Source organism: Ogataea philodendri, assembly GCF_020536065.1.
Source record: "Ogataea philodendri strain CBS6075 chromosome Unknown scaffold6, whole genome shotgun sequence".
NCBI classification, from domain to species: Eukaryota; Fungi; Ascomycota; class Pichiomycetes; order Pichiales; family Pichiaceae; genus Ogataea; species Ogataea philodendri.
In genome coordinates this window covers 224,981-250,037 of record NW_025764087.1, presented here as the reverse complement: position 1 = coordinate 250,037, position 25,057 = coordinate 224,981, and the positions used below count along the sequence as shown (strand labels likewise).

The 25,057-nt window shown below is 49.8% G+C and overlaps 23 protein-coding genes across 23 annotated transcripts; 12 read left to right on the top strand and 11 right to left on the bottom strand.

The window, feature by feature from the left end:
- Positions 1 to 178: 178 nt before the first annotated feature.
- Positions 179 to 760, bottom strand: OGAPHI_005088 (uncharacterized protein; the record flags this gene model as incomplete). The annotated part of the gene is made up of 1 exon (XM_046206237.1): positions 179 to 760. The coding sequence occupies one exon, from the start codon at positions 758 to 760 to the stop codon at positions 179 to 181; it is 582 nt and encodes a 193-aa protein (XP_046060023.1).
- A 1,564-nt stretch (positions 761 to 2,324) lies between these two features.
- Positions 2,325 to 4,448, top strand: OGAPHI_005086 (uncharacterized protein; the record flags this gene model as incomplete). Its single annotated transcript, XM_046206234.1, has 1 exon — positions 2,325 to 4,448. One exon carries the CDS (start codon positions 2,325 to 2,327, stop codon positions 4,446 to 4,448), a length of 2,124 nt encoding a protein of 707 aa, XP_046060021.1.
- OGAPHI_005087 (uncharacterized protein) lies at positions 2,646 to 3,536 on the bottom strand (the record flags this gene model as incomplete). Its single annotated transcript, XM_046206235.1, has 1 exon — positions 2,646 to 3,536. The coding sequence occupies one exon, from the start codon at positions 3,534 to 3,536 to the stop codon at positions 2,646 to 2,648; it is 891 nt and encodes a 296-aa protein (XP_046060022.1).
- Positions 4,445 to 5,341, bottom strand: OGAPHI_005085 (uncharacterized protein; the record flags this gene model as incomplete). Its single annotated transcript, XM_046206233.1, has 1 exon — positions 4,445 to 5,341. One exon carries the CDS (start codon positions 5,339 to 5,341, stop codon positions 4,445 to 4,447), a length of 897 nt encoding a protein of 298 aa, XP_046060020.1.
- A 48-nt stretch (positions 5,342 to 5,389) lies between these two features.
- OGAPHI_005083 (uncharacterized protein) lies at positions 5,390 to 6,685 on the bottom strand (the record flags this gene model as incomplete). Its single annotated transcript, XM_046206231.1, has 1 exon — positions 5,390 to 6,685. The coding sequence occupies one exon, from the start codon at positions 6,683 to 6,685 to the stop codon at positions 5,390 to 5,392; it is 1,296 nt and encodes a 431-aa protein (XP_046060018.1).
- OGAPHI_005084 (uncharacterized protein) lies at positions 5,571 to 5,978 on the top strand (the record flags this gene model as incomplete). The annotated part of the gene is made up of 2 exons (XM_046206232.1): positions 5,571 to 5,578; positions 5,696 to 5,978. The coding sequence occupies 2 exons, from the start codon at positions 5,571 to 5,573 to the stop codon at positions 5,976 to 5,978; spliced, it is 291 nt and encodes a 96-aa protein (XP_046060019.1).
- Positions 6,686 to 6,905: 220 nt separating the features above from the next.
- OGAPHI_005082 (uncharacterized protein) lies at positions 6,906 to 8,114 on the top strand (the record flags this gene model as incomplete). The annotated part of the gene is made up of 1 exon (XM_046206230.1): positions 6,906 to 8,114. The coding sequence occupies one exon, from the start codon at positions 6,906 to 6,908 to the stop codon at positions 8,112 to 8,114; it is 1,209 nt and encodes a 402-aa protein (XP_046060017.1).
- A 1,513-nt stretch (positions 8,115 to 9,627) lies between these two features.
- Positions 9,628 to 10,836, top strand: OGAPHI_005081 (uncharacterized protein; the record flags this gene model as incomplete). The annotated part of the gene is made up of 1 exon (XM_046206229.1): positions 9,628 to 10,836. One exon carries the CDS (start codon positions 9,628 to 9,630, stop codon positions 10,834 to 10,836), a length of 1,209 nt encoding a protein of 402 aa, XP_046060016.1.
- Positions 10,837 to 10,858: 22 nt separating this feature from the next.
- On the bottom strand, positions 10,859 to 11,446 carry OGAPHI_005080 (uncharacterized protein; the record flags this gene model as incomplete). Its single annotated transcript, XM_046206228.1, has 1 exon — positions 10,859 to 11,446. One exon carries the CDS (start codon positions 11,444 to 11,446, stop codon positions 10,859 to 10,861), a length of 588 nt encoding a protein of 195 aa, XP_046060015.1.
- OGAPHI_005078 (uncharacterized protein) lies at positions 10,899 to 12,563 on the top strand (the record flags this gene model as incomplete). Its single annotated transcript, XM_046206226.1, has 1 exon — positions 10,899 to 12,563. One exon carries the CDS (start codon positions 10,899 to 10,901, stop codon positions 12,561 to 12,563), a length of 1,665 nt encoding a protein of 554 aa, XP_046060013.1.
- OGAPHI_005079 (uncharacterized protein) lies at positions 11,603 to 12,256 on the bottom strand (the record flags this gene model as incomplete). The annotated part of the gene is made up of 2 exons (XM_046206227.1): positions 11,603 to 12,002; positions 12,183 to 12,256. The coding sequence occupies 2 exons, from the start codon at positions 12,254 to 12,256 to the stop codon at positions 11,603 to 11,605; spliced, it is 474 nt and encodes a 157-aa protein (XP_046060014.1).
- Positions 12,564 to 12,578: 15 nt separating the features above from the next.
- OGAPHI_005077 (uncharacterized protein) lies at positions 12,579 to 14,114 on the bottom strand (the record flags this gene model as incomplete). Its single annotated transcript, XM_046206224.1, has 1 exon — positions 12,579 to 14,114. One exon carries the CDS (start codon positions 14,112 to 14,114, stop codon positions 12,579 to 12,581), a length of 1,536 nt encoding a protein of 511 aa, XP_046060012.1.
- Positions 14,115 to 14,289: 175 nt separating this feature from the next.
- Positions 14,290 to 15,630, top strand: OGAPHI_005076 (uncharacterized protein; the record flags this gene model as incomplete). Its single annotated transcript, XM_046206223.1, has 1 exon — positions 14,290 to 15,630. One exon carries the CDS (start codon positions 14,290 to 14,292, stop codon positions 15,628 to 15,630), a length of 1,341 nt encoding a protein of 446 aa, XP_046060011.1.
- Positions 15,631 to 15,739: 109 nt separating this feature from the next.
- OGAPHI_005074 (uncharacterized protein) lies at positions 15,740 to 18,277 on the top strand (the record flags this gene model as incomplete). Its single annotated transcript, XM_046206221.1, has 1 exon — positions 15,740 to 18,277. The coding sequence occupies one exon, from the start codon at positions 15,740 to 15,742 to the stop codon at positions 18,275 to 18,277; it is 2,538 nt and encodes an 845-aa protein (XP_046060009.1).
- Positions 16,657 to 17,430, bottom strand: OGAPHI_005075 (uncharacterized protein; the record flags this gene model as incomplete). Its single annotated transcript, XM_046206222.1, has 2 exons — positions 16,657 to 17,048; positions 17,142 to 17,430. The coding sequence occupies 2 exons, from the start codon at positions 17,428 to 17,430 to the stop codon at positions 16,657 to 16,659; spliced, it is 681 nt and encodes a 226-aa protein (XP_046060010.1).
- A 171-nt stretch (positions 18,278 to 18,448) lies between the features above and the next one.
- OGAPHI_005072 (uncharacterized protein) lies at positions 18,449 to 19,420 on the top strand (the record flags this gene model as incomplete). The annotated part of the gene is made up of 2 exons (XM_046206219.1): positions 18,449 to 18,500; positions 18,669 to 19,420. The coding sequence occupies 2 exons, from the start codon at positions 18,449 to 18,451 to the stop codon at positions 19,418 to 19,420; spliced, it is 804 nt and encodes a 267-aa protein (XP_046060007.1).
- On the bottom strand, positions 18,662 to 19,180 carry OGAPHI_005073 (uncharacterized protein; the record flags this gene model as incomplete). Its single annotated transcript, XM_046206220.1, has 1 exon — positions 18,662 to 19,180. One exon carries the CDS (start codon positions 19,178 to 19,180, stop codon positions 18,662 to 18,664), a length of 519 nt encoding a protein of 172 aa, XP_046060008.1.
- Positions 19,421 to 19,454: 34 nt separating the features above from the next.
- Positions 19,455 to 20,366, top strand: OGAPHI_005071 (uncharacterized protein; the record flags this gene model as incomplete). Its single annotated transcript, XM_046206218.1, has 1 exon — positions 19,455 to 20,366. The coding sequence occupies one exon, from the start codon at positions 19,455 to 19,457 to the stop codon at positions 20,364 to 20,366; it is 912 nt and encodes a 303-aa protein (XP_046060006.1).
- Positions 20,367 to 20,446: 80 nt separating this feature from the next.
- On the top strand, positions 20,447 to 22,618 carry OGAPHI_005069 (uncharacterized protein; the record flags this gene model as incomplete). Its single annotated transcript, XM_046206216.1, has 1 exon — positions 20,447 to 22,618. The coding sequence occupies one exon, from the start codon at positions 20,447 to 20,449 to the stop codon at positions 22,616 to 22,618; it is 2,172 nt and encodes a 723-aa protein (XP_046060004.1).
- OGAPHI_005070 (uncharacterized protein) lies at positions 21,047 to 21,783 on the bottom strand (the record flags this gene model as incomplete). Its single annotated transcript, XM_046206217.1, has 2 exons — positions 21,047 to 21,353; positions 21,452 to 21,783. 2 exons carry the CDS (start codon positions 21,781 to 21,783, stop codon positions 21,047 to 21,049), a joined length of 639 nt encoding a protein of 212 aa, XP_046060005.1.
- Positions 22,619 to 22,688: 70 nt separating the features above from the next.
- On the top strand, positions 22,689 to 24,367 carry OGAPHI_005068 (uncharacterized protein; the record flags this gene model as incomplete). The annotated part of the gene is made up of 2 exons (XM_046206215.1): positions 22,689 to 23,386; positions 23,608 to 24,367. The coding sequence occupies 2 exons, from the start codon at positions 22,689 to 22,691 to the stop codon at positions 24,365 to 24,367; spliced, it is 1,458 nt and encodes a 485-aa protein (XP_046060003.1).
- Positions 22,880 to 24,720, bottom strand: OGAPHI_005067 (uncharacterized protein; the record flags this gene model as incomplete). The annotated part of the gene is made up of 3 exons (XM_046206213.1): positions 22,880 to 23,250; positions 23,500 to 24,356; positions 24,653 to 24,720. The coding sequence occupies 3 exons, from the start codon at positions 24,718 to 24,720 to the stop codon at positions 22,880 to 22,882; spliced, it is 1,296 nt and encodes a 431-aa protein (XP_046060002.1).
- Positions 24,721 to 24,781: 61 nt separating this feature from the next.
- OGAPHI_005066 (uncharacterized protein) lies at positions 24,782 to 25,015 on the top strand (the record flags this gene model as incomplete). The annotated part of the gene is made up of 1 exon (XM_046206212.1): positions 24,782 to 25,015. One exon carries the CDS (start codon positions 24,782 to 24,784, stop codon positions 25,013 to 25,015), a length of 234 nt encoding a protein of 77 aa, XP_046060001.1.
- Positions 25,016 to 25,057: the final 42 nt, after the last annotated feature.

The following is a 25,057-nucleotide window of genomic DNA, read 5'->3' as shown; positions in this document are numbered from 1 at the left end:
CGGCAGTGAAAACATCTCTACCATGAAGATTTTACTTAAAACTAGCTATTTCCTTTATTTTACATACACATTGTTGCTGTCCCTTTGTTTTATCCTAAGCTCCTATTGTATTATTTCCCGTTCTTATTGTTTTAGTGATTGCTGGCTTTGTGCCGTCCTGTTTGTACAGGGTTCTTGCTTATGCCTCTGTCTCCGATCCGGAGTCAGATTTGTCCTCTGACCAAGCTTCTGCCCAGAAGTGTGGCATCGGGCCTGGGGACCCAGGAAAATCGCCCCGTCTGCCAGACCGGCCTCTCCACTCTCTGTGGCGGCCAAACCCACGCGCTCTTGGGAACTCGTGCTCAAACCCTGGTGTAGCCCCAAAATACCGGTGGTGGTGCGGGTGGTGTGACCACCCGTGTGGGTGTGGGGGAGGGGGTGGACCACCAAACCCACCAGGACCTCCATGGCCAAAATGTCTTGGTGGAGCATGATGTGGTGGGGGTGGTGGGAACCCATACGGCCCAAACGAGTCAAAATCCTCGAACGGCTTGTACCGGGCGTCAAACACCCACGGCAGACCCCTCGAGCTGCGGCTGTGGTGTTTTCTCTTGCGCTGACATCTGTGGCAGCCTTCGTCGGTCTTTGTCGACTTGGCTGCAGATTCGCGGTGAGATTCCTTTCTTTGCTCAAGCGTCTCGGCGATCTTGGCCATTAAGGCCAGAAGTTCTTCGTCGGTGGCGTCCTCAAGCTCAATAGTGGTGACTTCCTTTTCTGTCATGATTGAATGGATTTCAACGTGGGAATAAGCTAACTATTTATACAGGTTCGGGAGTCCAAAGCAAAAGTTTGAATCCCGAAGGCTGAGTCGCCGAAACAATAGATGCGGCATTTTATTTGCTGTTTGCAATTTCATGTTTGCCGGAACTTGCATGGCCTCATGCACGTAAAATGCCGAGGTTTGGTCACCGGTTTCCCAAGATTTTTCCCATCGGCGCATCCTTGCACCACTTCAGAAAAATTTCACGGGGTTACGGGCAGCTTCTTTTTTGGGGGACGCGCGCGCGCGGAGTAGGGTTCTCCACGCATGGACGATCAGTCACACCTTCCCCATTTTTTGCTAAATTGTTAAGCGGCAAAACTGTAGGCTAAAAACGTGGTGGTGTGGATGTTTACCAGCCACGACAGCATTGACTTTAGTCCGACGTGCTGCTTGTACATACACATACTGAGTCGATAGCCTCTGTCACAAACTGTGGAGAAGGTTTGCCTGTAGCTTTAAATATTTTTGTACTAGTGCATCGTTTCTTTTGCAGGAACTCCACCGGTTTTTTTTAAAAAAAGAGTCTGACCAATTTTGCAGCGCCGTGCGGTTGGCCAATATAAATTGCTAAATAGCCCCCTCTTTGTAATTGATTTCGATAATGTTTGGAAAACAGGACCAACAAAACAGCACCGAGACCGAGGAGTTCAAATCTAAGCTCAACTACGGAGCAGAGAAGGAGAAGCAGATTATGAACGAGATCAGAAATGGCAGTAAGGCCAAGGCCTACAACCAGCTGTTCGAGAGCAGTCTTGGAGGAGGCTACTTCAGCTTTAGTTACCGCAAGAATTAGAGCACCCTAATAATACTTAATACGCTACGATTATGAGTTTTTGCGAGTGTAGACCGTTGTAGCTCTGTTCTGTTTTCGCTTGTACCGGTGTCGGGGGATGTGGAGCCATGGTTCGGAGTTTTTCGTTTCCCAAAATGGAAGTCCGCGAGTTGGAGGCAGGAAAAAAAAAAATAGTAAAAAAAGCGACCTCGGTGAGGATCGAACTCACGATCTTGCGATTAACAGTCGCATGCCTTAAACCAGCTTGGCCACGAAGTCAAGATTGAGTAATTTACGAGCAATAGGTTTTTATGGGGAGTGGTCACAACTTGGCAAGGTGTTGCAGGTCAATTGTATCGCAATGGGGGGCCATCGAGCTGAATGGGAGTGACATGGACTTGTGGAGAAACCGGACTGGTCTCCGTGTAGCCCCACTGAGCTTTGTTCTGACTTTTCAGTTCTGTCCAGACAGACATGTTTAATTATCGGCAGATATAAAATGTACATGAAGTTTCGACAACTAAACTTCTGTTCCAGCACTTCTTCAATTGTCTATTTCGTTCACTCGCATTGTCTTTCCTCCAACTCCTCGGTCTCTCCTTCTAGTGATTCCTCCCCAATCCCTAGTTCCCCCTGCTGCCCCCTCCCCTTGTGAATAAATCCCTCCAAAAATATTTTGTCTTGTTATTTCTCGCCATGTTTTTTCTCTTCTTCTTCCTGCTGCTGGTGGGCGCCCTTCCCGCGGACGAGATGTTCCGCATCGACTGGCAGACGGTGCAGATAGGCCGTCCGTTCGCCGCGCTGCTCGACAACGGCCGGGTCTTCTCTCTCACCGACGAGAATATCTTTTCTGTTCTCGACGCAACGACGGGGTCGGTGTTGTACCGTTTCCAGTCACCGGACCCGATCTCCCATGACTCGCTGCTACTCGCCGCGTGGGACGAGCTTGTTGCTTCGGGCCTGAATTCAGAAACAGGACCGTCGCGGCTGGTGTTCTGGACTAAAGAAGGCCTCGTCGACCACGAGCTCGAGGTGGGCCCAATTGCCGGCATTCACAGCGTCAGAGACGAGTCACTTCTCGTGGTGCAGAAAGACGGCTCCGTTTTGCAAGTCGCCAAGGACTACACGGTCGAAACCATTGAGAAGCTCGGGCCCGTCAGTGCAAGCAAACTGGCCTCGTTTGCCAACGATCTGGTGCTCGTTGCAAAAACAGCCTCGAAAACAGCATACAAGGTGCTTGGCGGCGAAGAGGGCATCCTCGGCTGTAAGTTTGAGTCGATCCTCGTCACAGGTGACGAAATCGTCTGCAACAAAGACGCTTACTCGCCGGAAAACGGCAAGCTGGCTAAACACAAGAATTCCGCACTGTCGTCCATCGCAGCGGGCGAGGAGCTCGCGCGCGTGGTCAATTTCCAATACCTGGCCACTCTCGGTGATCAAGTGAGTGTCTACGACTTGGATGAGCTGAAAGGCCCGTCCAAAAGCTACCCATGGACAGCAGGTACTACGGACTTGGTCGAGTTCGGCACAATAGACGACAAGCTGGCGATCTTTGCAGTCACCGGTCCTTACATCCAGTTCTACCTGGACGGCGAGCTGCTCTGGGCCAGGGACGAGTCGCTGGCCAGAATTCAGGACGTGGTGGTGGCTGATCGCCATGAGAAACTTAGTGTGTCCACCTTCGATCTGATTCACGAAAACCAATGGTCTGGATACATTGACAGATTGAAGCGCAACTTCTACCTTCTCTCCAATCACAAACCTATCGACACACAGATGCACTTTGGATTCAATAAGTCGATCATTGTCCTGACTGAAAATGGAAACTTGTACGGCTACGATTCGTACGGCAAACAGGAATGGGCCATCAAGGACAGGGGGTTCAGCAAGATCGCAGTGGAGGGAGATTTTGTTTACGCGTTCAACGACAAGACGTATGTTGTTGCCGATGGAACTCTTCATCCTGCTGACTTCAAACTAGAGCAACCAGCTGAATACCCTCCAAACATTGACGAGTCTTTCCGTCTGATTACAACTGAAAAACGGTCGTACGACAACGTGCAAGTTGCGTCGCCTGCTGTTGTTCTGGGAACCAGAAGAGTCTTGTACAAATATCTTCATCCAAACACAGCACTGGCAGCTTTCTACAATGATGAGACAGAGTCGCTCAAACTTGTTGTTTACAACGAGGCCACAAACCAGACGTATGCGTCGTTTATCCACTCGACAAACAACCCAGACTCGTTAAACTTGGATTTCGAAGAAAACTTCATTATATTTACAACGACTGAGAAAAACGCTCCTACCAGCGTTATTGGTGTGATCGAGCTATACGAGTCGCTCACTCCTGACGAGCGGTCGAAGTCGCCGGAGGCCCAGCTGCGCACGTACATTTTCCCTGCGCGGATCAGTGCGCTCACGGTGACCAGAACCAAGTATAACATTACCTCCAAATGGTTGATTCTTGCATTGGAGACGGGCGAGGTGGTGGCGGTGCCGCGCACCGTTGCGAGCGCCAGACGGCCGTACGGCAGCTTGGACGCAGACCAGAAGGAAGAGTTCCAGCTGTTCAAGTATCAACCGGTAGTGCCATTGAACCCGAAAACCACGCTGTCTCATTTCCGCAAGCTTGTCGGAATCAACAAGCTTGTTTCTGTTCCCACCGAGCTGGAGTCGACCTCGCTGGTGATTGCCTCGGGAACCGACCTGTTTGTGACGTTTGTGCGGCCGTCGAGCTCTTTCGACTCGATGAGAAGCGACTTCAGCAAGCAGACGCTGCTGGCCACAATGGTGGTGTTGCTGCTCTCGATTCTTGTTGTTCGCCCGATGGTAGACCGCAAGCGGGTCGCGGACGTGTGGGTGACCCGGACCTAGCGGTCTCTGCGTCTGCGCTCTGTTTTTCTGCCGAGCTCGAGGTCTTTGCGGCAATCTGGACAGTACCAGATTCCTTGCGGAGGCTCTTTGAGACCGACACAGTCATAGTGGAACCATTCATATTTACAATCCGAGTTGTCGCATGCAATCATGTTCCCGTAAGATACCTGCTGACAGAAACAGTACAGCTCGTCTTCTTCGTTTGAGTTGCGTGGAGCCTTTGGGATAGTCACTGTTCCTGAGGCTCCGTGTTCGAGGAACGAGCTTTTTTTGCGCGGCGCCTTGAGTATCATGTCATCCATTTCGTAGTCGCTCAGCTCTTCCGACGTCATTCGGTTGCGTAGACCCATCATCGAGCCCGAGTACCCGCCCATATAAACGTTGGACGGCGTGGAGTGTCTGGACTTTCGAGGCAGTCTGTTCTTTCGCGGACCGGACCCGAGCGAGTCCAGCGACGTGCTCGAGATCTGCGAGCTCAGCATGTCCAGCATCCCGTTGTCGGCATCCTCTTCCTCGGACGACTCCTCGTTCAAAATCGGCGGCACCACGCCCTCCTGTTCCAGTCTCTCGATGTCGTTCTCCAGCCGGGTGAGGTGTTTAGCAATAGAAAACAGCGCCGTGTTGGCCAAAACGCACTTTTCCTCCTGCAACTTGATCGCCTTCTCGTAATCCTCCCTATTTTTCAGATATATCTGGTCTTCTTTGGGATGTTTCACCAACGAGCCTTGTTGCTTGATCAACTTGAACAGCTGGTTATCGCGCTGATTGATCCGTTTCTTCACATCATGCTCCTTCAAGTCCTTGTCGCGGAGCTCTTCCAGTAAATAAGCCAGCTCCGACGGCAAGTTCGACAGATCCTGCGTGTACTGTTCTAATAACGTGGAGGCGTCCATAAACAAATAATTACAATCTTTTTTTTTTGGTCAATGATTACTTAATACTTAAACCTGCTTATTAGGCTTTCTAATGTCTGTCTCGGCAATAACCTGGTTGTACTTTCCTTGGTTTCCAAACCGACTCCGTTTAGGCTTGCGGATGTGCGAGAAGTCTCTGTGCTTGCGGTTCAAGTAGAGGAATAAATACATTCCAAGCACAGCAAGAACCACAACCGTAGGAACAGACATGATGATGTAATACACGTCGTCGTTTGTTCCTGTGCGGTCCTGTAGCTCCTTGTCGACCTTGCTGTTTTTCGCGACCGTGGCACGTCTTTGGAAATGAACCGTCACGTGGTGCGACTTGATCAGGTCGAACTCGTCGTCGTCCACGTTGTCAGGCTGCACAGCCACAAGAATGGCCTTGCTCTGCTTGTCGCCGAGCCACTCGTTGTCGACCTCTATTGGGAAGTACCCGTCCAGGTTCGGTATCCAGTCGGACGTGAAGAAGGCTCCTGGGATGAGTCCCTTGTGTTGCTGCGAAGGCACAATGTTCTTTGGTTTAGGTTTCACAGGGGCCCCCAAATCGTCCAGATCAACCAGGCCTCTTTTCACCATACCAGCGTCTCTGGACGCCTCTTTCAAGAATGCATAGTGGATACGCACTTTCTCAGCCTCGGGGAAGAACCGGGTGAACCACGTTAAAAAGTATGTTCTACCAGCCAGCAGCTTCTGGTTTTCGTGCGGCGAGCAGAACGGCTCCGAGCTCAAATCCTTAGCAAGACCCTTCTTGTAGTACGAGTTCGGAGTGCATCTCATTAGTGGGTTCAGCGACACGTAGGTGTCATCTTCAGGTTCCCAGATCACCTCTGTGAAAACCTGATCCGGGGCCATGTTGTGCGCCTTAAGCTGTTCCTTGTTGTAGGTGACGGTAGATGCGGTTTGGAAGTATGTGCTATAGTCAGGGCGGGCGTTCTGGGTTTTCCCGTTCTTTATCTTGGGTCTGATGGTTTTTGGAGACCCGTCTTTTTTCAACGACACCCAAGGCTCCAATCCGTCGGTTTGGGCGGGAGGCTTTGCGCTGAAGGTGATTCCAGCGATCACTGTTGGGGTGACGATTTCTGGGATCGTGCCGTAGATTGTGCGGATCCAGGGGGCCGGTGCCTCAGACGAGGTGTCTGGGGTGGCCCCTTTGTTTTTCATCTGGTTGGCATAGTCCTTGTTGACGATCACCTTCTTGGCCCTTTTTTCCAACGGGGCGCTGGTCTTGGTGGGCAACCCAGGTCCTGTGGATGGGTCTGGCAGAATCGCCGGCAATGCCGAGGCGTGCAATGCCAGAAGCAGATAAATAAAAACCCTCATTTTGCAAATTATTTATTTATTTATTAGAAATCAAGAAAATGATATCAAAGCGAAAATCCAAAATTATCCGAAGCCGAAATTCAATTACTCAGGTTTTCACAAGATAGAATTATTTGTCATCGTTAAATATCGTAATGCTAATCATGAACTTATAATCTTACCAATCACCAAAAGGTATATAATGCCGTCAATGGTCTTCTGTTGGTAGTATCAATTCATTATGACTACCACTCCTGCACTCAAAGACACTAAGCTATTCAAATCAATCAAGGTTGGAAACATCGAGCTTGAAAACAGACTTGTTCATGCTCCTACTACTAGATATCGTGCTACTAAGGACAACGTTCCTACCGACTCTTTGCTCACCTACTACGAACAAAGAGCAGAGAACAACGGAGGTCTGTTGATCTCTGAAGGAACCTATGGAGCCGATAACTGGGGGTTGCACAATAACGTCCCTGAAATTAAGACTCCTGCACAGGTTGAGGGCTGGAGACAGGTTGTCGAGGCCGTTCACAACAAGGGCTCTTTCTTCGCAATTCAATTGTGGAATATGGGTAGAGCCGCCGACCCAAAGCTCAATAAGGAAAGAGGACTGCCATTTGTTGCTCCATCCGCGCTCTACTTTGACGAAGAGAGCGAGAAAGCCGCCAAGGAGGCTGGAAACGAGGTTCGTGCTTTGACCATTCCCGAAATCGAGGCATACGTCAAGGAGTTCGGCGCCGCAGCTAAGAGAGTGGTTCACGAAGCCAAGGCAGACTTTGCCGAGATCCACGGAGCTCAGGGATATCTCCTTGATGAATTCAACCAGGCCGAGGCAAACGAGAGAACAGACAAGTACGGAGGCTCTATTGAGAACCGTGCGCGGTTCTTACTCGAGTCCATCGACGCCGCTATTGACGCCGTGGGAGCAGAACACGTTGCTGTTAGATTATCTCCATACGCCACATTCCAAGGTATCAAGGGAGTTGATTCGTCGTGCCACCCGATTGCCTTTTTCGGCTACGTCCTGAGTGAGCTCGAGAAAAGAGCCAATGAGGGAAAACGGTTGGCCTACGTTTCCGTGGTGGAGCCTCGTGTCAGCGGAAACGCTGATAGCAAGGATACCAGAGAATTCAACACTTCGTGGATCAGAGAGATCTGGAAAGGTGTCATGATTAAGTCTGGCGCTTACTTGAACGAGAATTACAAGTTTTTGCAACAGGATGTTGAATCTGACGACCAGTTGCTGATTGGTGCTTCAAGATACTACACCTCGAACCCAGACTTGGCTGACAGGCTTAGAAACGGATGGAAGCTCAACAAGTACGAGAGATCGCTGTTTTACAAGGTGTTTTCGAACGAGGGTTACATCACCTTTCCGAAATACGGCGAGGAGGCTTCCAAGTACAAATACCTGGAGACAGTTACGCCTAAACCTTTGGCTTAGAGAAGCAATTTCTTTTTGAGTTTTGAATAGAAATGATATACATTAGACGGATTTTAAGGATTATTAGCAGATGATTAGGTAGCTGATTACAAAGACATGCTCCTGTTGAGTGGGATTTGAAAACTATGCAAACATGTTATCCATGCCAACCGCGCGGTCTTGGCTGTGTTCACCATCAGTTAAGAAAATACATGGCAAAGCACGTCATTGGGGTGCATTTGTGGCAAATCGACACCAAACAGGATAATTTACTCGTCAAGGGGTGGTTTGCGGCAGCAGAACATGCAGGGTGTCACATGACCATGCGGGAGGGATCTTGATCTAAGTTGCTGTACATATGGGTCTTGATTTAAAGGAGCACCCCCTGTTTGCTAGCTACTGGGAACGAATATAGAACATCATGTTAGTAATCACTAACCGCCATCCACAACGACAATGCCAAGAATCGATTATTCGAACATTACTCGTAACAGAAGTCGTAATTGAAGTTTCCATAGGGTCTTTGTTTGGCTCCCATCTTCACACGGTTCGAGTTCGTCAGTTTTTGCACAGCCCTGATTTGATGTCTGAGTTGGATCGAGATTCAAGAATGTGTAGCAGATCATCTCGATCGTCCAGTAGTCCTAGACGCTTACACCCAAGCACTCAAACTCTTCATTTTCAACTGAACAGCAAAGATGACCTGTCAATTCTTGCACTTCAGCAAATAAACAGACGAACGAATATACATTAGTTTTAGACTCCCTTTATTGCTGAGATAATTAAGTCAATTTGATTCACGCAGCAAATTGTGCCACATAGGATCAATCTGAATCCTTTGTTCATGATTATGAGAGCTTTTCCATTCATCCCCACAAGTGGCTTGCTGGTGTTTGTATAACGGTGAGCAATTGACTCAGGCTGGGTAGCAGCTTCCAGTGTTTATCTGCTACCGTCTAACCCCGTCGATTAGAACGGCGTGTCATTTCTTCAGGAAATGAAAAATACAATCAATAAGGCTCATTTACTGCTGACGAAAAGAAAAGAAGCACGCTCACGTTTGCCAATGACATTAGACATTTCTTACTTCCGCGTGGAAAATCAAACTGTCCGGTACATTTGCGACAAATCTTGACAAAAGTCCAAACAGAAATACTCTCCAGATCTGTTCTTCTAGTTTGCTAGTAATCTTGATGACTTCAGAGATTTGCCCATTTGCGGAGACAACTTATCGTTCGCTGATAAGTTCTATAAGTGGAGGTTTCTGGCGCACCCCATATGGCTGGTGTGTGGCTGGTACGAGATGACGTGTAATGCAAAAGCTCTTGCATTACACGACCCTCTTCGGTAAACACAAAAAGAATCAAGGCGAACGAACTTTAATTTCGCGAAAGCCGGTCACCGTTTCTCGGCCTTTCTATAGAGTCCGACTGGCTGCCATAACGCAATTTAAGCCGCTACCATTCATGAATGGATCGTATTACTAATATTCAAAAGGTATAAAACCCACACTGGTCTCCTATATCTATTCATAATGACTGTCATTCCTCCTCTCAAAGACACAAAGTTATTCAAGCCCATCAAGGTTGGTAATGTTGAGCTCAAGAACAGGCTTGTTCATGCTCCCACCACCAGATATAGAGCTTCTGACGCCCATGTTCCTACCGATTCGTTGCTCACCTACTACAAGCTACGTGCAGAGAACAATGGAGGTTTGTTAATCTCTGAAGCAACCTTTGGAGACGACACCTTTGGTTTGTACAACAATATCCCTGAGATCAAGACTCCTGCACAGGTTGAGGGCTGGAGACAGGTGATCGAGGCTGTCCACAAGGAAGGTTCCTTCTTTACGATCCAGCTGTGGAACCTCGGTAGAGCTGCCGATCCGAAGGTGAACAAGGAAAGAGGACTGCCGTTCGTTGCTCCATCTGCACTTTATTTTGACGAAGAGAGCGAAAAGGCCGCCAAGGAGGCTGGAAACGAGGTTCGTGCACTTACGATTCCTGAGATCGAGGCATACGTTAAGGAGTACGGTGAAGCAGCCAAGAGAGTTATCTACGAGGCCAAGGCTGATTTCGTCGAGCTCCACGGAGCACACGGATACTTGCTGGATCAGTTCAACCAGCCTGAGGCCAACGAGAGAACCGATAAGTACGGAGGCTCTATCGAGAACCGTGCGCGGTTCTTACTCGAGTCCATCGACGCCGCTATTGACGCCGTGGGAGCAGAGCATGTTGGTGTCAGATTGTCGCCATACGCCAAATTCCAAGGTACCAAGGGTGTCGACTCCAAGACTCATCCAATTGCCTTTTTCGGCTACGTTCTGAGTGAGCTCGAGAAGAGAGCCAATGAGGGAAAACGGTTGGCTTATGTTTCTGTGGTGGAACCTCGTGTCAGCGGAAACGCCGATAGCAAAGACACCAGAGAGTTCAACACTTCGTGGATCAGAGAGGTCTGGAAAGGTGTTTTGATCCGTTCCGGTGCATACTTGAACGAAAACTACAAGTTCTTGCAACATGATATTGAAGCTGACGATCAACTGCTGATTGGTGTTTCAAGATACTACACCTCGAACCCAGACTTGGCAGAAAGGCTCAGAAACGGATGGGAGCTCAACAAGTACGAGAGACCACTCTTCTACAAAGTGCTCTCCAATGTGGGCTACATCACGTATCCAAAACACGGCGAAGAGGCCTCCAAATACAAGCATTTGGAATCGGTGCAGCCCAAACCTTTGGCTTAGATAAGCAGTTTCTAGATAAGTTTTATACAGTCAACAGAAATTCACGATAAATAAATAAAGACATGTCTGTGCCAAACCAGTCGTCGTCGTCTAAAGTTGGCTCGTACGGGGCCATTCCGATCCCTAACCGGTCCACCAAGCCCAGCAAGTCGATGGTATTCCACTCGCCGTACGGGTCGTACAAGGCGTCCAACTCTTTGACTGGCTTTGCGTCATCGTACCACCGTGCGCAGTCGTTCCGGTCGCTCGAGCCCCGGTACAAGGCGTCACGGTCATACTTCCAGGATGACGAGGCACTCGTCGACCCTGACACTTTCGCTCCGTCGCCCATGGGCCGCAAGATCTCGCACGTGCTGCAGAGCAGACCGATTCTGGACACCTCAGTGTTTGACGAGGCGGCCGTGGACGATGCCTCTTTTGCGGACCACTCGTTTGCAGACCTATCGCGTGCTGGATCTCTGCACTCATACGCGGCCTCCATGTTCACCGCGGACGACTCGTTCGCGTTCCGGCAGGTTGAGGACCAGGACGGGAAAGTCGTCACCATGCTGGCCCCAAGATCGACTGTCGCACAGACCGTCTTCAACAGCATCAACGTGCTGATCGGCATTGGCCTGCTGGCCTTGTCCAAGGCAATGAACTACTCCGGATGGTACGGTGGCTGCTTTTTGCTGGTTTTCTCTGCCTGCATCACTTACTGGACAGCCACGCTGCTCAGCGAGTGCATGGACACTGACCCGACCCTGGGAACCTACGCCGACCTCGGCTACAAGGCGTTCGGGTCCAAAGGCAGACTGTTCATTTCGTGTCTGTTCTCGATCGAGCTGATTGGTGTCGGGGTGTCGCTGATCGTGCTGTTTGCAGACTCGCTCAACGCATTGTTCCCGGAAATCTCAGTGACCCACTTCAAACTGATCGCGTTCTGCGTGCTCACGCCGTTCTCGTTCCTTTCGCTCCGCGTGCTCAGCAGCATCTCCCTGCTGGGGATCATGTGCACCATCTCTCTGGTGGTGACCATTCTGCTTAGCGGTCTCACAAAGCCGACCAGTCCCGGATCGCTGGTCGATCCAATGCCTACAAACATATACCCGCCCTCCTTCCACAGCCTCATGGTGTCTTTTGGCATCATCCTCGGCCCCTTCGGCTCCCACTCGTTGTTTCCTGCGCTGAAGTCGGATCTTGCACAGCCCGAGAAATTTGAAAAGTGTCTCAAGATCACCTACTCTGTCGGTTTCCTGGCTGACGTGACGATGGCGCTCATTGGGTTTGCGATGTTTGGCGCAGGAATTCTCAACGAGATTACCCAATCCGTGCTGGTCACCCAGGGCTACCCGCAGTTTGTGTACCTGCTGGTGAGCGTTTGTGTTTCCATGGTGCCAATAGCCAAGACCCCGATCAACGCGATGCCCGTGATCAGCATCCTGGAGTTCACGCTGGGGATCTCTGCACAGCAGATCGACACCCCCACACTGTTGCAGTCGGCCGGCAGAGCTGGCGTCAAGCTGTTTGTGAACCTTATGTTTGTCGTCATAGCCATCATCTACCCCGAGTTCGATAAGATCATCGGCCTGAGCGGAGCGTCTTTGTGTACCATCATCTGCATCATTCTGCCGTGTGCGTTTTACTTGAAACTGTGCCGGCCCGCCAACGCATGGTTCTACCACCTAGTCATCGTGCTGGCTGCTCTGTTGGGCATAGCTGCCACCACGGCTGCAATTACAGATTAGACATTAAATATGAATTTATTGCTGATCGCTCTTCTGCACACGTTTCTTCTTGCCCTCCTCTCTGCGCTCGTTGTGTTGTTTCCGTTTCTTGGCCCGTCTGAGACGTTGTTTCTCCTCTCTCGAAAGCTCCTCTTTCGACATCACCACTCCCGACTTGAGCATCACCTCGTTCTTTCCCACCTTCGACACAGGCTTGTACACTTCCTGAGGTGCCAGGGCCTGTGCGGTTGACATTGTCAACGGCTGCGCGTCTTCCATCGAAATACTCGACGTCTGCACCTTGATCTCCAATTGTCTCTCCTTTGGCTTTGGAACGAAATGCGCAGAGCTCAAAGAGTCCAGCTGGTGGTTCAGCTTGTCAAACAGAACACTAATCTCGTCGTGGGCCTGTTTCAGCTCAGCGCTCGATGCGTCATCCTGCTTACCCAGATAGTCCTCCTCATAAATCTCGGCAAGCGACTTGCTGGATTTCTCCTCGCTCACCTCGACCTTCTTCGACGGCCGGAAGTCGTTCAGCTCAGAAACAACACGTCTCTTGAGCTCGTCGTAGTTGCGCTCCTTGATACGCCGTTTGATTATCTCCTCTATGGTTTCTGTGCTTTCCTGTGTTATCACTGGGACCGGTTTGGCTGCTCTGTCGAAATCGAGCTCCTCCTCCAATAGCGAGTCGGCTGCTCTATGCTTGGCCTCGGCTTCTCCCTTCATCTGCCACTCCTTGTCCTTGATGGCCTCGGCCTCCAAACCCTGGATTTCCTGCTGCAGCTTGAGCTGCTGCTTCTCGAACGTACTGAGCTGCTCCGTGTTGGAGTTATAGTCGGCCAGAACCGAGTCGAATGCGGCGTCGTAATCGTCTTCGTTCAAATCAAAAGCGACTGCTTTCTGTTTCTTTGCTTTCTGTTTCTTTGCTTTCTGTTTCTTCTGCTCCTTTTGCTCCACCTGCTGCTTGAAGAAATCGTCGTAGTGGTAGATCTCGTCGTCGGACTCCTCGTCGTCCACGTCCAGGTCAATCTCGCTGTTATCGCCTTCCATGTCCATCACCTGCTTGTTGAAGTCGTCGATCGAAAAGAACTGATCGTTCAGTCCAAATGCGTCCTTGGCGGGAGCAACGTCCACGTCAGACGAATCCGACTCATTCTCCTCATCAGCACCAAAGAACTCTGCGTCAGAGCCCAACTCACCCTCCTGTGCACTCTCGTAAACCTCCTCGCTCTCCTGCTCCTCATTCTCCGACTCTTCAGACTGTCCACTTTCTTCACTTTCTTCAATCTCTCCCAGTTCCTCCTCCTCTTCGCCGCTGGTCTGGGAATCCGCTTCACTCTCGTCCTCCCACTCGTCTCCCCAAACACGCTCGTTCACACCATCGATCACAAGTTTGACCTGTCCCCAGACCTGAGACGGAGTAAGGCCATCAACGTGAATTTCGTCCAGAACCGAGTTTGCCTTCGCGATCGGATCAACAAACCGCTTCGCCTGCTCGAGCAATCTGCGCTCGTCCAAACCGCCAACAACCGTCTTCTGCGGATCGGCAACCAGTTCTTCAAGCACACCCATCAAATAAAATTGGAAAACTCTATGCACAATTTTTTTCAAATATTTTTTCTCCTATAATTTTTAGGCATGAACACACCTTTGCACCATAACCTATAAGGGAGATTTCATAGATAAATGTTTTAGTGTCACACGTGCGTTCCTGACAAAAGCGACATTCCACGGACTGTAAACTTTGATGGTTTCCGTGTTGTCTTCTTTTATCTCAGTTTTAAACGCCGTGGGCTACTGGCAACACTCGAATGATCAGTACAATCTGTTGAAGCACTGTGGAGGCATGGGCCCGTACGTTGAAGGAACCGGCTTTGGTCTGTCACACGAGCTACCTGCGAACACCACGGTGGACCAGGTGTACGTGTTTTCACGTCATGGCGAGCGGTTTCCGACCGTTTCAGTTGCGGAGGAGTTGCGGGCCGTGTATAACAAGCTGAAAGCCGCGCAGGTCGAAGAATACAAGGGCCCGCTAGCGTTTGTGCGCGACTGGGAGTTCTACATTCCCAACGATGACTGTTTGGAGATGGAAACCAACACGTCCCGGTTTTCTGGACTGCTGGACATGGAGAACTTCGGCCGTGCTGTTCGCAGAAAGTACGGCTATTTGTACAAGGACGAGACAGAGCTACCATTTTTCTCCGCCGGACAGCAGCGTGTTGTTGACTCTGCTACAAGCTTTGCCAAGGGGTTCTTTGGCAGCGAATCCGAGTTCGACCGGCTCGCGCATATCCACGTTATTCCGGAAAAAGCCAAACAGGGAGCAAACACACTGACCAGCGGTCGCAGTTGCAAGCCGTACAACAAGCATTCAAACTACGACTCGGGCCTGAAAGAATTCGAGACACAGTACTTGTCACAAGAAGCAGACAGACTCAATAGTCTTTCACCTGGGTTTGATCTGAATGCCCAAGATGTGCAACGATTGCTTGCATACTGTCCATTTGAGTTGAATTACCGCGGACACAGCGAGGTTTGCCAAGCCTTATCGTTTGACTCCTTCGTTGGCCATGAGTACTCTCGCGACCTGGAACTTTACTACACCAAGGCGTTGCACCCGTTCAGTTTCATTCTCGGGTCGTTGTACGTGAACGCTACATTGACGCTATTCGAGCAGGGTTCGGACCAGCTGAACCAATCGCTGTGGTTCAGTTTCTCGCACGATACAGACCTACTATACTTTATGAACGCTTTAGGGATCTTGGACCATCAGGCCACAGATCTAAGTCTTCACCATATTGATTTTGCCAGATGGTTCCGGACCTCGGAACTGATCCCGATGGGGGCCAGAATAGTTCTGGAGCGAATCAAGGACAGTACCGGCCAGGTGTACGTGCGCGTGCTCGTAAACGACGCGGTGATCCCGATCCCCAAGTGCACCGAGGGGCCAGGCTACTCATGTCCGCTTGCGGAGCTACGCAAAATCTTCGACTCGCGTCTGGACGGCGACACATTTGCATCCAAATGCCACGTGAAGTCGCGCCGGCCCTGGCACTTGTCCTTCTACTGGGACTGGAACACTAAATAATTAGTATGGAACGGATCTGATACCGATCTGAGGAAGCGGTGTCAGGAGTGGTGACGAATTCCAACTTAAAATAGTACAAAGATAGATTCCTAACGTTTCCGATTTTGTGATGGATAACTCGCACAAGTGCAAAAAATGCCACCAATCCATCACGGAGGGCCACGCCTATGAACTGGGAGGCGACAGATGGCATATAGAATGTTTCAAGTGCTCGAAATGCGACAAGGAGCTGGGTGTGAATTCCAACTTTTTGATGTTGGGAACAGGCTCGCTTGTTTGTTCAGACTGTTCTTATTCGTGTAAATTATGTGGCAAGAAGATCTACGACATGGCCATTTTGACCGGCGATCAGGCCTACTGTGCCAGCTGTTTCAAGTGCAAATCTTGCAAGCGACCAATAGAAGACCTACGGTATGCAAGAACGTCCAAGGGGCTGTTTTGTATGCCCTGTCACCACAAGTTAGTGGAGAAAAAACGGCGATATGAAGCAATCAAGGCCCAGCGGCCGCGTGCCGCGTCTCAACCCGAACGAAGTCAGCCGGTAGAGAAAACTCAACAGACAGACGAGAAGAAACAGATTTTCGATGATCTGGACTCCTCCAGATCGCTATCCGCCGTACAAAAAGTCCAGGTGACCTCTCCACCTAAAGTCACCAGAAGTCCCGTTGCGCAGATGGTGCAGGCATCGCCGATTCCGGTCAAGAAGGAGTTCGACGGTGAGTTGCTCACGATTCCGCTGCGGTCTCCAAATAGAAACACAGTGTCACCCAACGTACAGCCAGTTGCGGCATTTACGTCTCCTAAAATTGAAGATTTTTCGCATCTGAACCTGGCCACGCCTACCCCAACCAAGAACAATCGGGCCTCGTTGTCAGGAGTGGTTTCTCCCGGCAATCGAAACGCATTTATTTTTGAGAACGAGCCTGATTCGTTCATTGATCTGAGTGACGACGAAAACGAATACGAGAACCTTGTGCGGACACAGGACCCTACGCTTTTGACACGGTCGCCAATGAGCCCCGTGCCTCACACACCGGAAAGAAGGGCCGAGTCGCCAGCTAAGGGTCTCAACATCACAGGACTGCCGGCCGAGAAACGGGAGCCCAAGCCCGAACCACAGGAGATTGAACAGGAAGAAGCAAAGGAGCCAGTCTCTGACCTGGCAAGGGACAAAGAAAACACAGGCACACACTCGCGGAAGTCGTCTGGAGGGTTTGGACGGTCTCTGTCTATCAAGAACGTTTTCAACAGACACAAGAAAAGCAATAGCAACACAGGTACGGGGGCAGATAGAGTTAAGATCCAGTCATTGCGCGACGCTGCTTCTCCGAAGCTAGACCAGGACGATTTCCTGAAAACTCCAGATTTCGGGTCTCCAATAGTGAACCAGAAACTTACCCCCTCAGAGTACTCGTCTCCTCAATATTCGCATACCAGATCGCGTTCTGACGTTGTCTATGATGACTCGCGTCCTGACAGACAAGTTTCACAGCTGGAGAACCAGATTCTACTTCTTCGAACCGAGATAGCCACTCTGACCAGCACAAAAGCCACTCTACAGCGAGACGTCCAATCTTTGACCAGCGAGAAAACTGCATTGGAATCTGACATATCGCGACTCAAAGAGGTCAAGGACAAGAAGGAACCAGAGGTGATACCAGTCAAAGACGACGACTCGGTCGAGACTCCTGGATCAACACAATCAGAAAACACACTGTCTGAGCAAATGAAGCCAACAGTGTCTAAGAAAATGAGCTCCACGGACGATTTGACTGATCGTCCAAAGAAAAGTGGGTTCATCAGACGGATCTTTGGAAACAATGGACAGTCCCAGCCATTGGGAGTTAACAGCGTTGGGTCTCCTACGCTCCAGAATATTGGATCTCCAAAGAACTTCCGTCAAATAGACGACTCGTTCACCGGTTCTCAGGAAGACCTTGAGGAAGCCAGACCACAAGGAGGACTGTCGACGCTGATCAAGTCGCGGTCGACCAACTTCCTACGTGTACATGCATATCCTGGCGGCAAGCCGTTGTACCATTGCACGCTGCAGGAACGAGCCGAGATCGAGATGAAGACTGTTCCGTTTGTGTTTTCGTGCTGTTTGGCCGAGATCGAGAACCGCGGAATACGCGAGGGTATCTACCGGGTGAGCGGATCGTCGCTGGCCATCGACAAGATCGAGAAATTCTTTGAGACAGTGGATCTGAGCAGCGAGCGGGACGTTGGCCGTGTGTCTACAGTTTTGGAAGGAGATATCAATGCGGTTGCTGGGATGCTGAAACGGTATTTGAAAAAGATTCCGGATCCTGTGATTCCGTTTAAGAACTATGAACAGTACATTGAGATATCGAAAGCGCAAAACAACGTGGACAAAACGGATATGCTGAGAGAGCTGTTAAGCGACTTACCAGAGGCCAATTACTATGTTTTGCATCAACTGACACAACACCTCGGCCTTGTGGTGCACAACTCGCGGGTGACGAAGATGACGTTCAGCTCGCTGGCGACTGTATTTGCGCCGACGCTGGCCCGCGACAACACGTTCAACCCGCAGAAGGAGATCATGGACAACGGAGCCAAGACGGCCACGACGGAGTTTCTGTTCCGCAATTACATCGACCTGTTTGCTAAGCCGACGTTCTAGTTGACATCGGTGATGGATGTGCTGGAGTACATTTCGAGTCTCCTGTTTCCTGTTCTGAGCAGATGCTCTATTGCAGCAAAATTGCGTTTTGGAATATCTCGGTACCGAGCAAACTCAGAGTGGATGAAAACGACCCAATGAGAGCGTTTGGTCTGGTGTTAATCGCATACAATGGATAGGAACTTACCACCGGCTTGGTTCGTGTTGCTCGTAGACAATTACGGTACAGAGACAGCACCTCTTTTTGGAGACCCGAAAAGCGTTTTGGCATAATTTTATTGCAATAGAAATAAAAGCTCTTATTTGGGTTGGACACCACATACCAGTGGAAAACTACAGCACTAATTACAGTAAAAACGGCTTCATAATTCACCAATTTATTACCTAATAGAAAGTGGTTGGACGCTTGGCGGAGTAAAGCTTGGATTGCTTGGTAACTCTGTGAGGCAATGGGAATTGCAAGTCCTTGGTCAAGAATTGTCTGATGTACTGTCTCTTGACATCGTCGGTCTTCTCCAACTCGACAACCTTCAAAATGTGGATAGATCTAAATCTGGCTCTGTGTCTAGCAGCAAGGTCGGAGTACATGGTCTCGACAGCACCAACTCTGCTGACGTCTCTGTATTCCTTGTACATGTTGTGGGTTCCGGATCTGGAGTCGTATCTGATCCAGATACCGAAGTTCTTGACCTTGGTTGGGTGGGTCTCGCTGATGATGTTGAGGGAAACGATCTCACCAGAGGCCTTCTTCACCTTGTGCAATTTTTGCAAAAAGTACCAGTATCTCGACTTGGCGACAACATCATTAGGAGCGAAGATTCTCATTCTGTACAACTTTGGCTCCGGCACGGACTCGGTAGGCAGCTTTCTGCCGATGACCTGGTATTCGTAAAGACGGGACATGTTGGTCTTGTTGAAGTGTATAAAATTTTCAGCTTGAAAAATTTAATATTTGCCAGGGTCGTCAACCCGGACGCAAAGTCACATGACCAGGGCTGGGGCGAGGTTTTCCTAGAAAAAGAATTTGGGGCACACCCGCACCGTCCAGACGCCTCGCACCAGGACACCCACACCGTATGCATCCCTAGAGAATCACACCACAATGCTCGTTTGTATCGTATGTCTCGTTTAGCACAAGCATAAATAAACCGCCAATGTAGCCCCTCTATCAGCAACCATGAACAACACCTTTATCGACACCGTCCATGTCGTGTTCAAAGAGAACCAGCATCTCAATGTCGCAGAGAAGCTCTGGAAGTCCTGGTACGACTACATGGACAATGACATTCTTGCTACCGGCCTGCTATTTTTTTTCACACACGAGGTGGTGTACTTTGGAAGATGTTTGCCATGGATGATCATCGACAAGATCCCATACTTCAGACGTTGGAAGATCCAGCCCTCAAACATTCCCTCCGACAAGGAGCAATGGGAGTGTCTCAAGTCTGTGCTACTTTCTCATTTTATGGTGGAAGCACTGCCAATTTGGACGTTCCATCCAATGTGTCAGAAACTGGGGATCAGTGTTTCTGTTCCATTCCCGTCGTGGACAAAGATGTTCTGGGAGTTTTGTCTGTTTTTCGTTCTGGAAGACTGCTGGCACTACTGGGCTCATAGACTGTTCCACTACGGTCCGTTCTACAAGTATGTGCATAAACAGCACCACAGATACGCTGCTCCGTTTGGACTGACTGCAGAGTACGCCCACCCGGTTGAGGTCATGTCTCTTGGCTTTGGAACCGTTGGGTTCCCGATCATCTACGCATACTTCACCAGAGACTTGCATCTGTTCACCATCACCTGTTGGGTTTGTCTTCGGCTGTTTCAAGCTGTGGACGCCCACTCGGGCTACGACTTTCCTTGGTCGTTGCATAACTTTATTCCGTTCTGGGCGGGCGCAGAGCACCACGATCTACATCACCACTATTTCATTGGTAACTACGCTTCCTCCTTCAGATGGTGGGACTACACTCTGGACACAGAGGCCGGCCCAGAGGCCAAGAAGAGCCGCGAAACAAGATGGCGGCTCAAACAGGAAGCCAAGCTGGCAAAATCCATGGAGAAAAAGTCCAAAACCGATTCAAAGTAGCACCTCATATAATTTATCTAATGATCCATATAAATGCGCATATAAAAGTTGGCTTTAATTATTTTATAAGCTGTTTTGTTATGCCTCAGATAAATCGCGGACAGCTGCTGCTGTTCATCGTTTTTCTCACGTTCTTGCTCCCGAGCGCCCCGCCAGAAGAGGCCGGGTACTTGTCGCCAGAAGAACGCAAACAGATCGTGGCCAATTACAAAGATACGATATCCACAGAACGGACCGCAATGTTGTCTAATGACTACGCAGCAGGATACGGTAATGTCACAGGGTACAAGCTGAGCTACGGCGACGTGCTAAAGGGCCGTCGTGTGGAAGACTGGCCGTTCGACGACCACACAGAGTTCACAGAGTCCGAAAAGTACAGCATACTCCCCACACAAGTTAGCCAGCGCGCGCGGTCGGTGTGGGAACAGAAGGACACGGAGTCGGGAGTGTTCTGGCGGAACATCTCAGGCACCATAAGAGGAGAATATACCAACAAGGAGGCGTTTGCCAACATCCCCATGCCCCTTCCGTACTTCTACCAGAATCTCACCGAATACGACCAGATCACAAGCAACTTGACCAACAAGGCTGGAAACATCACAGACGAACACGGACTTGTTCGAATGGCGCTCAAAAACTACAACAATACCCCTCAAAGTCAGGATACCTCATTTGTCACGTTAAACGTCAGAATAAGCGATAACGACGAACAGCACGGTCACACGATCGAATTGCACGGTGTCTACCACGAGCAAACAGGCAATCTTGTCGCCGTCACAACGTCGGGGAAATTTGCGGGCATTTACGGGTTGCCCCACCTCAACTTGCAGGACGACCGCTATTTCAACCAGACGCAGGTTTTGTTGGAGAGCGTCGTCAATAAGACCAGTCTGGACGATATGGACCTTACTACAGTCGAGGAGAAACTGGGACGAAGCTCCATGTGCGAATTCATAGCCTACATGCACTTCAGTTCTACAAATTTGACTTCCAGCGAGCTGGAGGTTATCGATAACGAACTCGCCACTCCTCTAGGAAGACCTCATAAGCCGATTCCTCAACTGGTTGCCTCCGGGCTGTTATACTCACCAGACTGCGGTCTCTCGATCAACATACCACAGTCCGCCGGGCCGCGGGATGAGGTCCAGCAGAATAGAGTGAAGAACGTGCTGCTTTTGGGAATTGCGCTCATGAGTGCCCAAATCTGGCTCTTTATCAAGCAGATGGGCACAACAAACACCCCGTCCACCATGTCGTGCATCTCTTTCTGGTCGATTGCCACCATCAACCTCATTGACGGCTCGCTCTCCATGATCTCGCTGCTGTGCTCGTTAATCTTTGGTACCTTGTACATCCAGTTTGCCGTTTGTGCATTTTTGGCATTCACCTGCTCGTCTATCTTTGAGATGCGGTACATGATTCTAATCTATGCCACTCAGATCAACGAGCGAAGCATCAGTTGGAGAACCGCTTTTCAAGGCACGCCAATCGACGAGCGCGAAAACACAGAGACCCAGGCCGCCCCAGTGACCGCACAGGACGAACAGACCATCAGCGGCCAGCTGTACATGCGGTTTTTCTTTTCGCTAATTGTTTTCTCGTTCCTCGTGCTGAATGTGACCTTGTGGCCGAAGAAGAACAGAATTGGGTTTGAGTACTGCATTGGGATCTTGATCAACTCTTTCTGGGTGCCCCAGATCTACAGAAACGTGATCAGAGGGTCCAGAAAGTCGTTCAGACGCGACTTTATCGTTGGTACCTCGATCATCAGGTTTCTGCCGATTGCGTACTTGAACTTGTTTGAAAATCCGTTCTATCACCACAGAGACTACAAGCTGGTGATCTTACTGGCCGGATGGCTCGCCGTGCAGAACGGTCTGCTGTATCTCCAGGAATTGTTTGGACCTCGCTTCTTCTTGCCAGACAAGTACCTACCCAAGACTTACGACTACCACCCTCTACTCTCCTTTGAGGACCTTGAAAACTCGTTCAACGTTGACCACGAAGTTGTGGACTCTTCACAATCGCACTCCAAGTGCAAGATCGACTGCACTATCTGCATGAACTCGTTTGAGGTTCCTGTTCTCCACAAACGTCACGATAAGGAAGATTCAGGTTCTGTGGGCCTCATGGCTCGTCGCGCTTACATGGTGACCCCATGCAGACACATTTTCCATACCGAGTGTTTGGAAAACTGGATGAAGTACAAATTGCAATGTCCGGTGTGTAGAAATAGTCTGCCACCGCTGTAAAAAATAAAGTTTAATTATTTATTCCGACATTATGACTCACCCTAAAAACGTCAAGGCGTGTCTCTTTGACATGGATGGGTTGCTGATCGATTCGGAGTCGGTCTACACGCGCTCGCTCTCTGAAGTTCTGATCAATAGATTCAATATTTCGAGCGGACTCGACTGGGGAGTGAAAATGAAACTTCAGGGCCTGCCGGGGCCCGAAGCGTCTCAGAAAGTGATCGACGAGTACAAGCTAGAGGGAATTACCAAAGATGAGCTCTACGCGATCACCTCTGCCAAACAGGAACAGTTGTGGCCAACTGTCCAGTTCCTACCGGGAGTTCTAGATCTGATCAAGAAGCTCAAAGCCAAGGGTATCCCGATCATTGTCTGCACTTCTTCGCACAAGGACAAGTTCGACTTGAAGACTAGCCATTTACAGGAAGGTTTCGAGCTGTTTGAGCTGGTTATCACCGGTGATAATCCAGTGATTGTTGGTAAAGGTAAGCCGTTGCCGTTCATCTGGTGGCTAGGACTGTCTGATCTGAACGAGAAACTGCGCAGAGAAGGCCGTATCCAAGAAGACATCAAGATCGAGGAGGTGTTGATCTTTGAAGACGCGGTTCCTGGCCTTCTCTCTGGAAAGCGTGCTGGCGGTCACGTGATCTGGGTTCCAGATCCACATGTCTTGGAGATTGTGGACTCCAACGAGCTGTTGGAGAACGGGGCCAAGGGAGAGCTGCTTAGAACCTTAGAGGATTTCGATTACGCCAAGTACGGCCTGGAGTAGAATAAATTAGAAGTGTAATGTCCTAGAATTAAACCATGCATTTTAAAATAAAGCTTATATAAATCTAGTGGAATCTAGTATGGAGCATTACGGAACAGGAAAGATATACTTTCACCATTGTGCAACCGTCTGATGGCCTCGGCCAGCACGCCCGAAACATCGATGGTGTCGAGTTTCGGACACAGTTTGGACTTTTCCTCGAACGGAACGGTATTAGTGCAGACGACTCTTTCCAGCTTGGACTTATTGATGTTCTCGATGGCCTTTCCACTCAAAATTCCGTGCGTGACAATGGCAATGACCTCTTTGGCGCCGTTCTCGAGCAGCACCTCGGCGGCCTTGGCCAGAGTACCACAGGTGTCTGCCATATCGTCGACAATGATACATGTTTTTCCAGTAACGTCTCCAACGAGAACCATACGGCTCACCTCGTTGGCTCTCGCACGCTCTTTATGGATCAGCGCAAAGTTGAGGTCCAAACGGTCGGCCAGTCCAGCAGCACGCTTGGCTCCACCGGCGTCGGGAGAAATAATAATGGCGTTCTTCACGTCCAGCTTTTCACGAATATAACGAACCACAGATGGCTCAGCATACAAGTTATCCACGGGCACATCAAAGAACCCTTGAATCTGCGAGGCGTGCAGGTCCATCGTGATCACGTGGTCGCACCCGGAACTGGTGAGCATATCGGCCATCAGTTTGGCCGTAATAGGCGCACGGCTCTTGTCCTTTCTGTCTTGTCTGGCGTAAGGGAAGTTTGGCAACACAGCGGTGATTCTTCTAGCAGACGCCGTCTTACATGCGTTGATCATGATCAACAGCTCCAAGACCTTGTCGTTGACGATGCCAGACCCTATTTGCATTATGATGTAGATATCCTCATCTCTAATCGACTCACCGATAGAGAACGACACTTCTTTATTGGAATCACGTTTTATATCCACCGGAGTGAGAGCAAGACCGAGGCTAAAGATTAGACACAAATTTCAAATGCTGGTACCTACCGCTTCGCCACAAGCTCAGCCAGATTTCTCTGGGTATCACTGGCTAGCAATTTGATCGAGTTAGATGACATTAATGAGGATACAAGTTTGATTATCTTAAAATTTTTTTTATCCTTACTGGTGTAAGGAGGAAGCTTCCGGCCGAGCGAGATTCCATTTCTAGATACCACTGATAAAGAAGTGCACCGGGGTAGTCCTAATCGGGAACATTCACGACAGAGATGTGGCAAAGCAAAACGGCAAGTTTCCGTAGATGACTATCCGCACCAGTTGATCTTCCCACTCCAGCCTCTGGTCTCTGCTGCTCTCGTGCTGACATAAGCCATTTATAGCCTGTCAAAAAGGGATAGAAATTTATTTGTTTCAAAATCACGGGTATCGAAGCAAATGGAAACTCCAGAATCGCCGACCTTCATAGAGGACATCAAGCTCTTCGTCAAGGCAGGGAATCTTCCCAAGCTTATAGATCACAACTTACCATCGGACCTGCTTTCGAGCTTCTCAATCCCACAGCTCGACTTGTCTGATCTGACGCCTGCAAAGGACCAAAGTCCGCCTTTCGCAACGGCAAGCCCAAAGAATACCCCATTAAAACAACAGACTACAGAAGAAAAAGCATAGCCTTAGAGAGATGTTCATAGTAAGATAACACAAAGGTCTATA